This window comes from Perissodus microlepis, chromosome 1 (assembly GCF_051167445.1).
Source record: "Perissodus microlepis isolate ML-2025 ecotype Zambia chromosome 1, ASM5116744v1, whole genome shotgun sequence".
In the NCBI taxonomy this organism is placed as follows: domain Eukaryota; kingdom Metazoa; phylum Chordata; class Actinopteri; order Cichliformes; family Cichlidae; genus Perissodus; species Perissodus microlepis.
The window spans coordinates 19,650,029-19,666,009 of NC_140461.1; the positions used below are offsets into that span (position 1 = coordinate 19,650,029).

General features: G+C 39.2%; 1 protein-coding gene across 7 annotated transcripts in view; it reads right to left on the reverse strand.

Moving 5' to 3' along the window:
* nfat5b (nuclear factor of activated T cells 5b) overlaps window positions 1-13,366 on the reverse strand; it is a 44,430-nt gene extending 31,064 nt beyond the window's left edge. For 6 of the 7 annotated variants that reach the window (XM_084934069.1, XM_084934059.1, XM_084934051.1 and 3 more), the window contains exon 1: window positions 13,069-13,366. In XM_084934069.1, coding sequence (XP_084790195.1) covers window positions 13,069-13,141 — 73 coding nt within the window. In that variant the 5' untranslated portion in view covers window positions 13,142-13,366. Of the gene's footprint in view, window positions 1-12,842; window positions 12,929-13,068 lie in introns of all 7 variants that reach the window. The other variant, XM_084934078.1, reaches the window with a different exon arrangement.
* Between the last annotated feature and the right edge of the window lie 2,615 nt (window positions 13,367-15,981).

A 15,981-nucleotide genomic window follows, 5' to 3' on the forward strand; every position in this document is an offset into this window, starting at 1 on the left:
GTCAATTATAGAATGTGAGATTAGGGATTCTGATAACCTTGCAACCTTGGTTGCAGTAATGTCATATGAATTACTGCAACCTTGGTTGCAGTAATGTCATATGAATTTATAAATATTTACATGATCAGGGACAACCGACACAACATATCTATGTCTGTGTAGATGCCTCTCAGTTGCATCACTGTCATGCACACAGACAGTGTGGGTGAATTTCAATTTTAACCAAATGTGCAAATATTACCCATTACTTTGTGCAGTGTCACTGAGACCAGCCTGCACAGCCTGTGATTGGTTGGCAGACTCAAAGACACCACGACTTTGCTGAAAGGCCTGTTACACTGGCCTAGAGACCAGTCAACAACCTCATGGCAACGCACAATCCTTGCGACCTCCAGCAACCACTAAATGAGTGAAATTCACATTTTACTCACGTATGTGGCGGTCATCGAGGATGTTTTAATTTTCTGAAAAACTTGGAGTGTTATCTATTGAAGGAAAACAAAAAGACTCTTAAAAAGATTCATCTTCAATACCAGTGCATCATCATGATGGCGCCACTTGAGAGCCAAACAGACACACTGTGGCAATTTTACACATAAAACGTGTATATTTACATCTACTAATACATGCACACGTTTTGATTGTCCTGCGTTTCCAAATAAATAAGTAAATGTTTTCAACTGACAAAGCAGTCCAGAATCTTTTCTTACCGACGGCATGTAGAATTTACATTATATGGACAAAATCAGGGTACCACATGCAGATTACATCAACAGAATACCTTTACGCTTGTGTTAATGTCAGAGGAGGTTTGGAGCTCTGCAGTTATTAAGCGAGCAGAACACTGGTGGTTTTTATGCACCATGGGCCTTACGACCAGGAAACCTCACTCTTAACTTTAGTGGTTTACCACTTGGTGGCCGAGTTGCCATGGTTTGCAATCACTTACATTGTGGTTCATCGTGGACTACCTACGAGGGAATAACTTTCACAAATTGACTTGTTTCAATGGTGGCATCCAATTTCAGTACCATGCTCAAATTCAGTGTGCTCTTTAGAACAGCCCATTCGCTCACAAAAGTTTACAAAGGCAGATTACATAGCTGAGTACTCGATTTTACATATCACATATGCACCTCTTTGCAACCTAAGTGTGTGGCCCATGTGCCATCACCTGAATTAAAATACTAAAAGTGCAAACACCAGCCGAGAGAATGTTGGAAATAAAATTGAATTCATATTCTTTATGAGCCGGCTGTAACATACGAAGTAAACTTATCAGAGAGTGATGGTATATACTCCTGTAGAAACTGCATGTCTGTATATCAACCTCCTTTTTTTTTTCCACCCTTCAAAAAAAAAAGAAAAAAAGAAATACGTGTTTTATTTGCAATGTCGCAGAAAATAATTACTTTAAAAAAAACAAAAACAAAAAACGATCAAACCATAAAATTTCCAGTGAATTCATGTCTAACTGCTGATGAGAAGTTTTCCAAGTACCCGTTTCCAGTGAATCAGAAGACACACACACACACACACACACACACACACACACACACGATGTGGTAAAACAGGGATTTCTGACAGGTTCACAGGAAAAGTGATGAGGCAACAGGAAGTATCTTTGAATATACTGACAGACAATTAAATATGTTCACAAGGGTGTAGGGCTGTGTGATATGACCAAAATCTCATATACCGATATAAGACATCTATCGTCCGATAACAATATAAATCACAAAAATTTTACATTTTCTGAAAATTCTGTGAATCTCGGGCAGCTCGACTTGCGGGAAGTGTTTCCAGCTGGGCGTCGAGTACCTGGAGTCGAGTGTTTTAACGATGTATGAAACTATACATTTTTAGACATAAGTTGTAACGGCCGCCGTTTTCTTTGTGAGTATTTATTACACGGCGTGCTGCGGGGAAAAACCTGTTCTAACGCTTGAGTCTAAGGTTTATTTTTTAGCACCTGACGGCTCTTTTTTGCTTCTCATCCGTAAACACTCTGCATACTCTTTCACGTGATTCAGTTTATTCCTCTACCCCCCCCCCCCCCATTTTTGCACATGTCGAGGAGCGTGTCAGGCTACATTTCACTGTGTGTTATACTTGTATAACTATGCATGTGACAAATAAAGAACCTTGAACCTTGAAAACAGGATCTTGAGCTTTATTGTGAAAGGTTTATTTGGAAAATAAACAAGCGGACACGCGATGGTTTTACCGTCATTGTTGCTAACGACAACGCATAAAAACAGGCGCTTGTCCGTCCGTAGTGTGGTTATATTAAATATAAGAGAAAGACAGAACTTTAAGAAATTAATATAGCCACTACTGTGACCATCAAAACGATGAAAAAATATTGCCGTAAACAGTTTATTTTGCAACACCACGAAACAAACGATAGCGTAAAATGAAACGATAGACGTTTTTATATTGTCATCCGATATATATCGTTATATCGAACAGCCCTACAAGGGTGTTTAAAAAAAGGGGGGGGGGACAGCACCCTAGCTTCTTAGACTGGAACAGTCACTATCAGTAAGACCTTCCGAGTCTTTTTAATATAATACTATCCTGGACTACCCTTAGACTTTTTAATGCAACAACTCATTTCATAATTAATATAAAGTATGTATGCACATCATAATGATTCAAAGATGCGAATAAATCTCCATTAGCACAGAGCCACTGCACGTCAGTATATAACATTATGCAAAAATAGCTTGTAGTATCACAAAGGTCTAGTTTTGGAAACTCTGTGGGCTGATTTCTGATGGAAGCTGTTGACTCTAATGATAAGAAGGGGGAAATAAACATTTTTTAAAAAAATCTGGCACTGAGACAACATTTAAAGTTCACTGGGAAGGTCTTGAGGTGCACTAAATCTACACTGAAAAAGTCCAGAATGTAGGACTAGCTCCTAATACCAATGTTTTTCAGAACAATAACTGCTTTGAATTCTTATCCTTGTGTTGTAGATTTTACTTCTTTGTAATATTTTCAAGATTTCTATTGACAAACTGTTGTGAGACAGCCTGTAGACTAAGCCTATAACTTTACCACTTCTATAGGAAGATTTACTTCCAAATAAGGATTGAGAATGAGTTGTCAGGCAAAAGTCACAACAGAATGGCAAAGACTAATCAAACTCCACTATCGCAAAATGCAGTTTGCTCTGGCAGGGTTTAGGCCACTAACTGAAAAACAAAAACAAGGGGTGATATTGGGATATTGGAACTGAAATTTGAAGTCTGCATGTTAGTCTAGTTGCCTGGACATGCAAAGATTGGCACCCAACAGCAGCTTTTGATCCAGAAGCCCTCTTTATGTAATTTCTGTTGACACCTAAGGCAAAAATTCCTTCCAAATAGCATGCTTACTACTCTGCCCCACGTGCTCAAACAGGTTTACGTCAGACTGCGCACTTAAGTCTGCACCTTTACTCACCGAAGAGGACAAAAAAGATGCAGACTCATATTTCTGTTGCCCATTGTTCAAGCAAGCTGTGGCTTGTTGATATGATGAGAAATGAACAGTTTTTTTCTTCTAATGAACTGGTATTTGACTCATCAAAAAACAAAGAAACAAAACAAAACAAAAAAACTGTGCCAAACTAATAAATAAACCTGACCTTTGATTTAACAAGAAACTATGGCAGGGCACCTCAAAAGACCATAATGCAATCAAGCAGATGAGCGGTGACTTTTAAATAGCTACTGAATGTTTTGAAAAAAATGCAGTTAGCAGCCTTGTGACCAGATGTCACGCTCTAGATATTTAAGATTTGATTTTATCATAAAAAACTGACACAAGTAATGATTATCCAACCTAAGTACAGGTTTATTTTGCCTCAGGCATCGTCTATACAATACCATCATTATACTTTTATAATCAGATTTAGTTTAAAAAACTCAATAAAGGTAAAGCACATCTTTAACTCTGAATTTTGTGGAACAATGTGGGGTTTAAAGCTGAGGGCAAAATAAAAATAATGCCAAAGTTAAAAAAAAATGTTTTCAATGTCAGAGTAGAAAAGGAAAAACTGTTTGGTAAGGTCACACAGGTCTGGAGACCCATCAGTGTCTAGGGAAAAATGTGTATGCCCCAACCAGTAAGCAAGGGTTTCCTGAAGACTGGTAACAGTTTCACCTAGCAACAAACGACAAAGAGGTTGCTGCATCAAAAAACTCCTTCTGATTGCTTTGATTGACAGCACATTGCAGACAAAGTCAATGCACTACAGCAAACACTTGCTAACTAACCACTAAGTGGTAGTGAAACTTGAAAAAGTGTGACCAAACCAAAGACAGAGATTTTTCCCTTGTTTTTCCCTTCACAACTGGTGGTTGCCAGGCAGGAGAAGGGGAAAAAGCTCATACTTTTGGTCAGGGTTCTTATATGATGCAAACAGTGTTATCAGAGGGTGAAGACGAGCCTCCGTGCACATGTTTGCATGCACTCCAACTTGTTGTGTTTGTGCAGACGCTACTCTAAACCCTGCGCATGCATCTGTGTGGCGTAAAAGGTATATTCTTGGTTTCGCTGGACTGTGGGCCAAGTGGGAGTGCACAACAACAAGAACAAGCAAGGATACAATCAATGACAGGATACAGGAGGACATCAATGCTCCAGTTCATTCCAGCACAAATTACCTGCCGGTCTGCTGGGGAAGCCAGATGACTCAGAAAGAAGAAATGAAAACACAGGATACTGGCATACCACAACTGCTGGCTTGCGAGGTGGATCGCTTGAGCACTTTGTGACAAAGAATTCGTCATTACTGAATGTTATGAAATACCTTTTTGTGTGAGGAAACGCTGTGACAAAATGTGTCAAACGTAGGAGAAAAAAAAATATCCCTTACAGGCTTAACAAACCTACAACAGGATTTTGAAGCTAAATGACAGCAGCTATTCTGTACCTGCAGGGGAGGGGAAAAAAAGAAAGAAAAAAAAAGCTCAGAGAATATATCATATGTTCATAACCAAGTAACGTTTCTTCTACTTGAACTGGCTTGCAGACCTTAACACAGCCTCAGATTCACCTTTCATTTCATTTTGTGCCAGGATATTAACAAACGGCTACAGATGTGATTAAACTGACTCAGCACTGAAGGAAAATTGCCTTAGCTCTGGCTCTGGATCTGCAGGAAAATAAAACCATGGATGCAGTTCAAAGTCTCAAAAGAGAGCCACATGTGCAGTCTCAATCAAGCCCAAACAGCATGAAGGACAAAAGGGAAAGAAAAAAAAAAAGTGGCAATTTCAATTTGATGTATTTATGCAGCTTTGCTTAAAATGTAGAAATCCATAAGGGCTTAGAACAACACAAGATACTACTATGTACTGTGTGAAACTGCCTGAAAGAAAAAGCCCAACCCTAAATATACGTGCCAGCAAGCATGTGTGAACACATACATGAAGTTAGTCAACAGGTCCTTTGTGCATGTTATCATGTTTCAATAGCACTACGTTTAATGTCTCGCTGCCAACTGGTATTGCATTAGATGAAAACTGATGGAATGATATATGTGCTAATTACAGCTAGCTAATAAAAGCATCATTCACTTAACCAACATGGTGCAGTAACTGTGGGCTGTAACAGTGGTCAGAACAACAACGCAGCAAGACGACTGCTGCAGGACAATCAAACCACTTTGGAGAGCGGTCCTTAAAGACCATTTCAATCCACAGCTCTCTGGCACCGTCTCAATAAAAACGGAATATGATAAGCTCCACAGAGAAGGGGTTTGTTGTAAGGTTAGTATATCGGATTACCCAAAGTACGTGTTCGGGTTTCTGATTTCAGCGTACATTTAAAACACCATACTCTAAAGTAAACACGTTTTGGGTTGCTATTTGTCTAACAATTAGACAATAAAGTCTTATCATTTTATTATTTGTTAATTATTGTAAACTGACCACTATGTATTTATACACAAACACAGACTGGCTTGATAGGAACTTGCATGTACATTTGCTTTATTTAGAAATAACAGGAAAGAAAGAAAAAGAAATGAATAAATGTGTGAATTCAATTTAACAGCCTCTTACTTTGAACCAGAATATAACACACACTGCGCTTACAGCCTAGTTATGAGTTTCTGACACCTTAAACTGCCGCATGTCACCTGCCAATGGAAAGAGCACGGCAAGCCAAGATTCACCGCACTCAATATTTAATGTCTTAGTTCAGAATCATCTTGCTTGGGCCAGAAACGCAAGGGCAGGCTGTAAGATGTCACAGGTGCTTTGGGCTTTTCACAGAATAGTGTTGAGAAATATTCTCCAAGATCTGTGCAAGCAGAAGCGTTCAGGCGCTATGCTCGAGTCCTATTCCTGTTATTTTGCATTGGAAATCCTGAACTGTGGTAAACCAGACAGTACTGCGGACAGGACTCTTTGAAACATGGTAACGGACACAAAATTAAGTGGGACAAATACAATACAATGCTCTGCTTCGTAACCCACTACTGTATTTTTTTCTCAGAGCTATCCTGCTGCACAGCAACACCTGTCTGGCAGATAATCTCCTTTCAACTGCTGAGAGCAACAATTCATGAACACAATTAACCTGCTCACCTAAAATAGGCCAAGGAGGCAAAGAATCTTTACTTGATTACTTATTAAAGGCCGGTTTCTGGCAGAACGGAAAAACTTTAAAAGACGCGTATAATACTTTATAAGTTCCGTGATTTCGGCAACTTCATTGCACGTCATAAAATCTATAAAGGTGTGCGCAAAGCTGTCGAATTGCAGTTTCAAAAACGAACACTTTTCAATGTCTACAAAAGGTATTTGTAACTTTGGGAACACACATTTTTTTATATATGTATGACACAGATGTGATACTAGTGATAATTATTACAAACATGTGCTCGTTTTTGTAAAATATTTCTCTTTTTTTTTTTTAAGCATTAAATCTCAACACGGCTTTTGTGTTCAATGCAATACAACAAAGGAGATTTTGGAGATCTATACGTATAGCAAAAAGTAGTTCAATAGTTGACCTCAACAATCAAACACACACACACAAGAAGACACTTTAGTATAAACTTCAAGTGCTCTGATTGGTTAAAAAGCTCATATATTGATTTTCCGCAGCCAAAACAAAGTCACCAGTGTGCAGTAAATACCAGAAGAGGCGATATTTTGACCCGACACTGATTAGACTTCTTATTGAAGTTTGGTTAGTGTTAATGATTGATCAAAGAGATTTCAAAGAAGGTAAGTGAGAACACTTGGGCCGCATTTAGATGTGAGTAATCTGAATTACTTTATGGCTTTTTAGGAGCACTGAATGAGCTCATTAACAGTTAACCCTGAAGATGAATGTATCGAGCACTAGCATTTGTGATTTATATTACAATAGGAGATTGTATTTTACTTGAAGACGATCATAAAAACTAAATGTTCTCCATCTCCCCTAACTCTTAAACAGCTCACTACTCCAGACAAAACAGATCTCAACTTTAATAACAGTGTTACATTTCTTCTATTTTAAAAGCAAGACTGCAGCTACTTTGGTAGTATGTGCAGAAAGTAACAGTTGCACAGCCATGTCATGTTTAAACAGAGACACTGGGGGATAGAAGACCGAACATGCCATTAGTCCAGATGCCTGTCTGTCTGCATTCCATTTTCGCTAGTGGACTCTGATCTACTTCTTCCTTAGATTAGTCAAGTTGCCAGCTGCACGTAGCTTTGTTCATAACAATTAATATCATAAAACACTTCCAAGCCACAAAAGACAAACAAAAACCACCACTAGCTCTGTGAACATGGCTGGGCCTCAGAGAGAGTATAACTACAGGAGTAGTAATTTTGTGGGGCGAGGAGCCATAATGGAGCTTCCATGGCCTTCAGTCAAAATAAATGTTAAGGTCCTTTGAGACAGAGTCAGTCTGGACATTATAGAGCAGGCCCGATATAGAAAACAGTTATGATAGGCACTTATAAATGGCAGAGGAAGAGGGGTATGAGCGAAAAGTGAAGGGATTTTACCAGTAAGCCGTTTGTAGACATTCCCCATTTCACCCAGTTTCATAGGACTCATATTGGTTGTCTCCTGGTTGTGTCCTCCTGGCTTTGCAGACAGAGTGCACGCAATGCAAATTGTGCTCACAAAGCTGTGGTGAATATTGCAAAGCTGAGGAGGAAATCCATGTCATGTAATCAGCATATTGCTGGTATGGTGTCATGTGTGATCTTATTATGACACCAGGCAAACTTGACACACGAATATATATCTACAAGGGCGACGGTTTAAAGTACGTCGAACAGGTCTGGGTTGATGTTAAAAAAGATGAAGATTGTGAGTCACCTTACTGTGCGTTTCACCGTGTTCACAATGAGCTTAAGTTCCCAAGACCACTGACTCATGAGTTTATTTACATCTCCAAATACAGGAGTTTATTAGAGTCCACAGATGGCGACGTGTCTGCGTCAGAAACATTCAGAGTAAAGCGCCAACTCTTAATGCACTGCTCTTTTTCAGACGTTTCCCCTCTATGATATTGTTTCTTTCGTCATCAGATCTCAACGAGCTTTCAAGGGAGTCAAATATTTCTAAGCGCATGCCGCTAAGTTTGCTTAACACAGCAGAGTCAATATTAATAGAGTGCTATTTAAGCCCAGGTTTATACACAGTGCAACCAGCAAGGTAATGATTGACCAGGCTTTGGTCGTGTCAATAGAAAAAAAAGAGAGAGAGAAAAAACTATGTCGAGATCTGAGGGTCGTACAATTGTTAACTGGGATAGATAGTGCAGAACCCATAACATTCTTCAACTTAATGTGAAACTGGTGGAGAGACATTTTATTACATGCATTAACTTACAGTCCATCAGTAAAAGATAGCAAGCAGTCTTGTCTTGAGTGCTATTGTTTATTGGATTTACTTCACATTCTCTGTCGCAACAGCAAGCTACAAATATGTTCCTCATCATGTTTTGCTGTTTAATGCAGCTTTTCTATTGTTTTAAATGGCATTTATTTTCTTACTCATCTTGCTCTATCTTGGGGACAGCTCTTTGTGACCGCTTGTGTGAGAAAGGCATTTTACAGACGAGCATTACCTATTTTAAAAAAAAAAACAAAAAAACAAAAAAAAACAGCTAAAAATTCTGATCGACAGTATATTTTATTTCTGGGATGGGGTACGACTTAAGCTGATGTGAAGGAGTTAAAAGATAACTGGGGCTTTCTTTCCAAAAAAAAAAATCAACTGTGGAAGAGTGGGCCTTATCAGGACCATACCCAACACAGTGAAACCCAGCTTCTCCACTAAACAGACCATGGTGTCGACTGTGCTGACAGGAACACACAATTGTGCGATTAACAGGTTTAAAAACAAGTTACCACTGGCCTTAATCTCAAAGGAGTTTTAGCTGATTTATGTGGTGCATAAGAGTTCACGGTCTAGAGTTAGGAGTAAAAAGTTAAATTATATAATTGACAGCAAAAACAAATTGTTATCTTATTATCCTTGTGCATTACTGGGAATGATCAATGCTGCTTACAAAAGTATTAAAGTAAAGTTGCTTTTACTGTAATACTTTTACTATATTTATTATCACTTTTCTCTTATGTCACAGAAGAAACGGTTTAAAAATGAGTATTTAGAGCAGTTTGAACTTTGCCACATAGCAAAATTGGTATGTCCCGGATCTGGCCCACACAATGTGCTTACACATGGTCCACATTAGGGCTGCCACGATTAGTCGACTAGTCACGATTACGTCGACGACTAATTTAATAGTCGACTCGTCGTTTGAAGCTTTGTAAGATCCCAAAAGACGTAGGAATGAGTAGTAGGATTTAAGAGTGTAATAACGGACTGAAACAGAAGATGGCAGCACTGCATGTACAAGGATGCCAGCTGCCGTTAAACCCCGAAGAAGAAGCTGTGTCCCAGAATTCATAGCGCGGCCCAGAACAGTTTCCAACAATGGCGGCAGCTAGTTAGTTTTAATATTACTCTTATTATTCTTTCTGGGTCACAAAATATACGTTTAACATATTTTCAGGTGAGAATGTAGCTGTGTAAACCTCAAATATCTGCTCAGTTTATCAGGACACCACATATTTTCAAAAGCGCTCCCACGTTTTCGGAGACATCTGTTACCCACTAGCTCGATAGCTAGCAGGGGGCAAGGCTCATTAAAGCCCGTGAGAGCACCGGACTCCCGGCAAGTCGTTTTCAAACCCACCGCCGTCTTTCGCTACTCAGGTTAAATATATATAAGTCACTTAGATAACTTAAAAATGTTATTGTTTGTCTTTTTTCAGTATTTTATTTGTTCCTGAGTAAATCGGTTTGGCTGAGATTAAAGTTATAGTTTTTACACAGCTGAATAAACATCAAGCAGACAGCTGATTATCAGAAGTGTGAGATGCTCCCGTTATATTTTAGATAGCAAGGAGCAGACAGTTGAGTTTATTAAACTCAGCTGTCTGCAAATGTCATTAACATTTAATAAACTATCATCTTGTCTTTATTTTTAGTTAGCACATACCTTAAACACTTAAAGCTGTAAGCTAATGATAGTTATATAAGAGCAGATGGATGCTGGTGCAATAAGCTGTACGTTTTACGTCCAATGGATGATGATCTGATTAGTCGACTAATCGCAAAAATAATCGGTGACTAGTTGACTATCAAAATAATCGTTTGTGGCAGCCCTAGTCCACATACCGCAAAGAATGACGGGACTTTGGTGGCCCAGATCTGGTTTGCCAGAGGTGGCCCACACATGGGCCAGCCCAAGGCCAGTTGCAGACACACTGGTGGTCCTGTGCTGGCCCATGTGTGAACTACCTCTGGCAAACCTGATCTGGGCCACCAAAGGGCCGTCATTCTTTGCGGTATGTGGGCCATGTCTAAGTTGTAAACATGTGGTAAACATGAGTAAACCGTCACTAGGTTTTGGATAAAGTGTACACTCAATAACCTGTCAAACCTGCATTGTTGGCTACCATAGCAGTATAGTATTGCAACATGGCATTTGGGTCTTTTAACTAAAATAGGAAAACAGGAACATAAATAGTGCCATCATTGCCAGACCTGGCCCACATCTGGTTGACATACACTCTGCCATGACATCGGTCAGTCAGAAGTGCCAGCTTGATGCCAGATCCGGGCCAGACCTGTTTTCTATGGGCCTGGGCCACATAAACCAAACCACAATCGAGCCAGATGTGGCATGCCATCACATAGGCAGTACCATCTATGCCAGGCCTGGCCCATATCTGGATGACATACGTCTTATCATGCCAGAAGTCAGCCAGCAGTGCCGACTTGTTACCAGATCCAGGCCAGACCTCCTTGTTATGTGGGTTATTGGTTCACAGCAATTACTTGTACATGTGGTGGCCTTCATGTTAAACTTTAGTACTGTTTAATATGAGCAGCCAGTGCAACACATATTTGGTAAAATAAATGCAATACTGGGTTAAACTTGTTTACTACTCCATTAATGGACTCCTGAATCTAGGTAAGCAGCTGATGAAAAAGATGTTAATATTCTGGTTAATATGCTAGGGCAGGGAGAAAAGGCAGAGAAGGTCTTCATTGCTGCACATTTCCAGTGATTGAGCCAGCGAAATGATATAACACAATTTGTGAGCATCCATTTGGGTAATAGTTTCAAAGTTTGACACAAACCAAAACCACAGCATGACAATCTGAAATAACAAGAGGAAGCATTTCACAATTCTGGACAGAGGTTGCAATGGAAGTGCGACATTCTAAAACAACCTAAATGCTTCAATTTTTCAACTTTTTCTCTCCAACTTATTGCAAATTGCAAAACGTTTCTACAGAAAGATGATAAATATATTTTCAGGCAATGTGTCATTATTGCATGTTATCTTGAGTCATGATCGTTTCTCTTCATGATCAGCCGCAGTAAAGTTGAGCGTTGAATTCTGCATCACGACCTTCATGTTTATTTAAGAACATGTTTCTCAGTCTAAGATCATTGTAAAAGCAGCGTTTGTCAGGAAAATCAGTTGTTGATTTACAGAATTATGGCATTTTGGTTTTGTGTTTTACAAAGACCCATAAATTAAATTACTAATTATATTATATTCCCATTATCGACTCATACTTTCAGGTTAAAACTGGCAACAGATTTCCAATTAAGATTCTTAATGATGCAAAATTTCCGCACGAGCATGAATGAAGCCACCCGCTTAATTCGTTTGCTGAAACCCACTGCTATGAGAAAATGGTAGCATACTATTCTTAACCTTAAAAACTGATATTAGCTTTGCACACCCCCTGTTGGATGAAATCGCTTCCAAAAGATATTTCTACATATGACAGTTTTGGGAGACTTATTTTTTCCACTTTTCTCACTAGTATCATGCAAAGCAGCATGCTCCCACATGTGTGTCCTATTATATGGATAAACTCCTTCATGTAATTAACAGGGTACTACAAAATGACGCTGTTTTTGTTTTGTGTTTTTCTAAATTTACACCTAGTTAAGTTCATTTAAGTTAGGCTATGCTATGTAAAGGCTTGCATGAGGCTCTCACAGTTCATGTCCATGATCCCATTACAGCGTCGCTTTGGGGGGAGTGCCCTGTATATGTAGTGCTTCAGGGGGCGGGGGTCACTGATGGCCTATTCAAACAACCCCCAGAACATAGATATCACCGTTTTTCAGCTGCCAGGGAATTGGTAAACTGGTCTGACCGGTATGCATGCAGCTGCCCAGGGCTTTAGTTTTGAGAAAAGATAATAATAATAATAACGTTGCTTCAAGGTCCAATCCCACGACACAGTACACACAGGAAATATCTATAAATTATCTATAAGAGATTCAGTACCTCACGTTATTTTGAGCAGGCGTTTTAAAGATGGTTTACAGATGAATGAGAGTGAAGGAGGGAGTTCAGCCACCGCACAAAAAACCCTAAAAAAAAACACACCCACGCACACACTTGTTTAAACCCTTAGACCAAACGCGGCAGGCGGTCAGTCGCACATGTAAACTCCGAAAAGTGGCAAATGAGAGTGACAAGCGAGAGAGAAAGTGAATAAAAAAATGCTTACCTTTAGAGTACAAGGATCTGGGTGAATTCAGGTCGAGGTCCCCGCTGAAAAGGGAGATAAAGTCAGAGGGCATTGCAATCCCTCAGTGTGAGGAAACCGGACACCGTCAAACACAGCGTCGCTAAAACGTTTGATTGTTTCTCCGAACAGAAAGCCCCAAAACTTTGAACCAGACAGCGGTCGCTACTAGCGTGAGAGTGTCCTTAGAGCTGGTTAACTGGTCCCGCCGCTACTCTGCTGGTGAGTATCCCCTCGGGCTGCCAACGACGCATGTTTGTTGTCAGCGGACAAGCCGAGATCGCTGGCTCACGTGGATAGTCACGCCCACAGCCGTGACGCAACACGTAAAAAGTGCCGTCGGGGATACGTAAGATCGTTGGGAGTTGTGTAGTAGGTTACCAGAGACACGGGCGTTTTATTTATATGCAGATTAATATTCCCTTTATTATGGGATTTAAATACTCTAACTTTTCAAATAATACTTTTCCAATAACCTACGAATGCGTTTATTTTGTAAGCTACACTGTAAAGATGTCTAATTTTATTTTAAACCCCAAAACACTAGGGAAAGACCATCTCTGAATCGAGGAGGGTACATCTTTCGCCGTCTTACAATGCTGTGATTGCAGCCATTCCCCAACTCTCTGTGAATGGTACTCATGGTCTTTGATCATTGAGCTTTGATCAGTGGTTGTTGATCAATGGTCATGACAATTTGCATATTAATGATCAAGAAACTGACCTCCCAGCCCATTGTTCCTTCAGTGGTGCTAGTTTCAGTCATTATGCAAATGTACTGTTTATAAGATTGGGGAAACCTGCAGTCAGCTGAGATTGAAGAAGTCACGTTTCTCCCACTGAAAACGCTACGTCCAGATGAACAGAATCAACTTTTGAGGATGTTTAATTTAACTCTTTTATAATTATATTGCACAGCCTGAAGAAATTCGTGTCTGAATGTGCAGAATATAAATGTGTGTAAAACAATTAAGACAGCATATGAATAGAAAATAGTATAGATTAATAATGGAAATACAAGCGAAATGTTTTGGGGAACCCAAAATCCAAGAAAAGAACAGAAACAGCAAGCAACAAAACACCATACTGTATACTGTGCAAAATCTGAAAGTATAGACTGAAAAATGAATAAAATGTGTTAATACAGTGTAACACGATATAATGTACCTTACTGAACTGAAATGCAGCAAAACAATAGCAAGTAAAATATGGAATGAGTACAGTATAATTCATGATATCTGATAGATGCTAATAACCAGTGTTGGTCAAGTTACTTGAAAAAAAGTAATCAGTAACTAATTACTGATTACTTCCCCCAAAAAGTAATCCCTGATTACTTATTTTCAAAAGTAATTAGTTACTTAGTTACTTTTTAAAAATATGATTTACAACCTGAATAGGTAATAAAGCGATAGATCTTTCAGCCCAATTCTACTTTTTCTGCATAATCCATCATATAAAATGTAATCAAATGGAAAAAGTCTCTTTTTAAATTTTTTTTTATTAGTTTTAATCTTTTAACTTTATGCATCAAGCAAAAATTAAATTATATGCAACATTCTCTGACTGGAAGAAATTTGTTTAACATTTAAACCTATTTTCTGCACATTCCTGCACATAAAATAAAATAGGTTTTTGTGTTTACACTCAGTCTTTCAAATAAATGCAAGTGAAACCCAGCAGAAAATAAATGAAATCAAAGACTCAGCGATCCTGTTGCTCTATTTTCACCTGTATAGCAGGAGTGGGTTAGGGGGCGGAGGTTTGCCCTGGTGCAGGTGTGCCGCAGCGGTCAGTGGAAGAATCCGCGAGTTTCTCTGTAAATTTCCCATTACGTGGCAGCGTAATCGGTGCTTGCTCAGAAGTTTAGGGGTTTTTTCGCTGTAAAAAGACGTTTTCTTCCCACGCAGTGAGCAGCGGACGCTAATGTTTTTTGTCAGTTTTTTTGTCAAACTCAAAGTAAGGGCAGTACTTCCACGCTTTAAACGCTGCACGGTCATATGCTCTCCCGCACTCGATATATTGTCCATTGTTGATCTGCACACAGCTGTTGCCACGAACGTCGCACTCGCTTATGTCACTGTCATGAGACACTCTCACAAAAAAATCACGGTTTTAGTAACGCAGTAACGCTGCATGCTCATGGAAAATAACAGTAATCTAATTACCTTTTTTTGCAATAGTAATCCCTTACTTTACTCGTTACTTGAAAAAAGCAATCGGATTAACGCGTTACTGCCCATCTCTGCTAATAACTTTCACAAAATCTTCTTCTTTCAGCTGCCTTCAGGTGTCACTACAACAGGTCACCTGCCTCTATCTCACCCAATCCCCAGCGTCCTCCTCTGTCCTCCAACTCTGCCTCCCAAAACCACACATCATAGCAGGTCTCACTAACATCTTTTAAAATTTCCCTTTCACTTTTGCTCCTATCCTTCTGTCACAAATCACCTGTGACACTTGTCTCCCCCTCACCTGCATTCTTATTGTCATCTCTCATGTACTGTCTGATGCCTTGGATGACTGATCTCAAGTATTTAAACTCATCTGTCTTCACTACCTTTACTCCTTTACTCTCATTGACACTCATGTATACTGTCTTGTTTCTACTTATTTTCATCTCTCTTCTCTCCAGAACATACCTCCACCTCTCAAGGCTCTCTTCCAACTGATCTGAATTTTCACTACAGATCACAGTGTCGTCTGCAAAAAAAAAAAAAAAAAAAAAAAAAAGTATATATATATATATATATATATATATATATATATATATATATATATATTCCATGGAGACTCCGACCTAACCTCATCTGTCATCCTGTCCATTACAACAGTAATGGAGATGATCTCTGATGTAATTCTAACCCAATTTATATGCAAATTGTTGTATGGTGG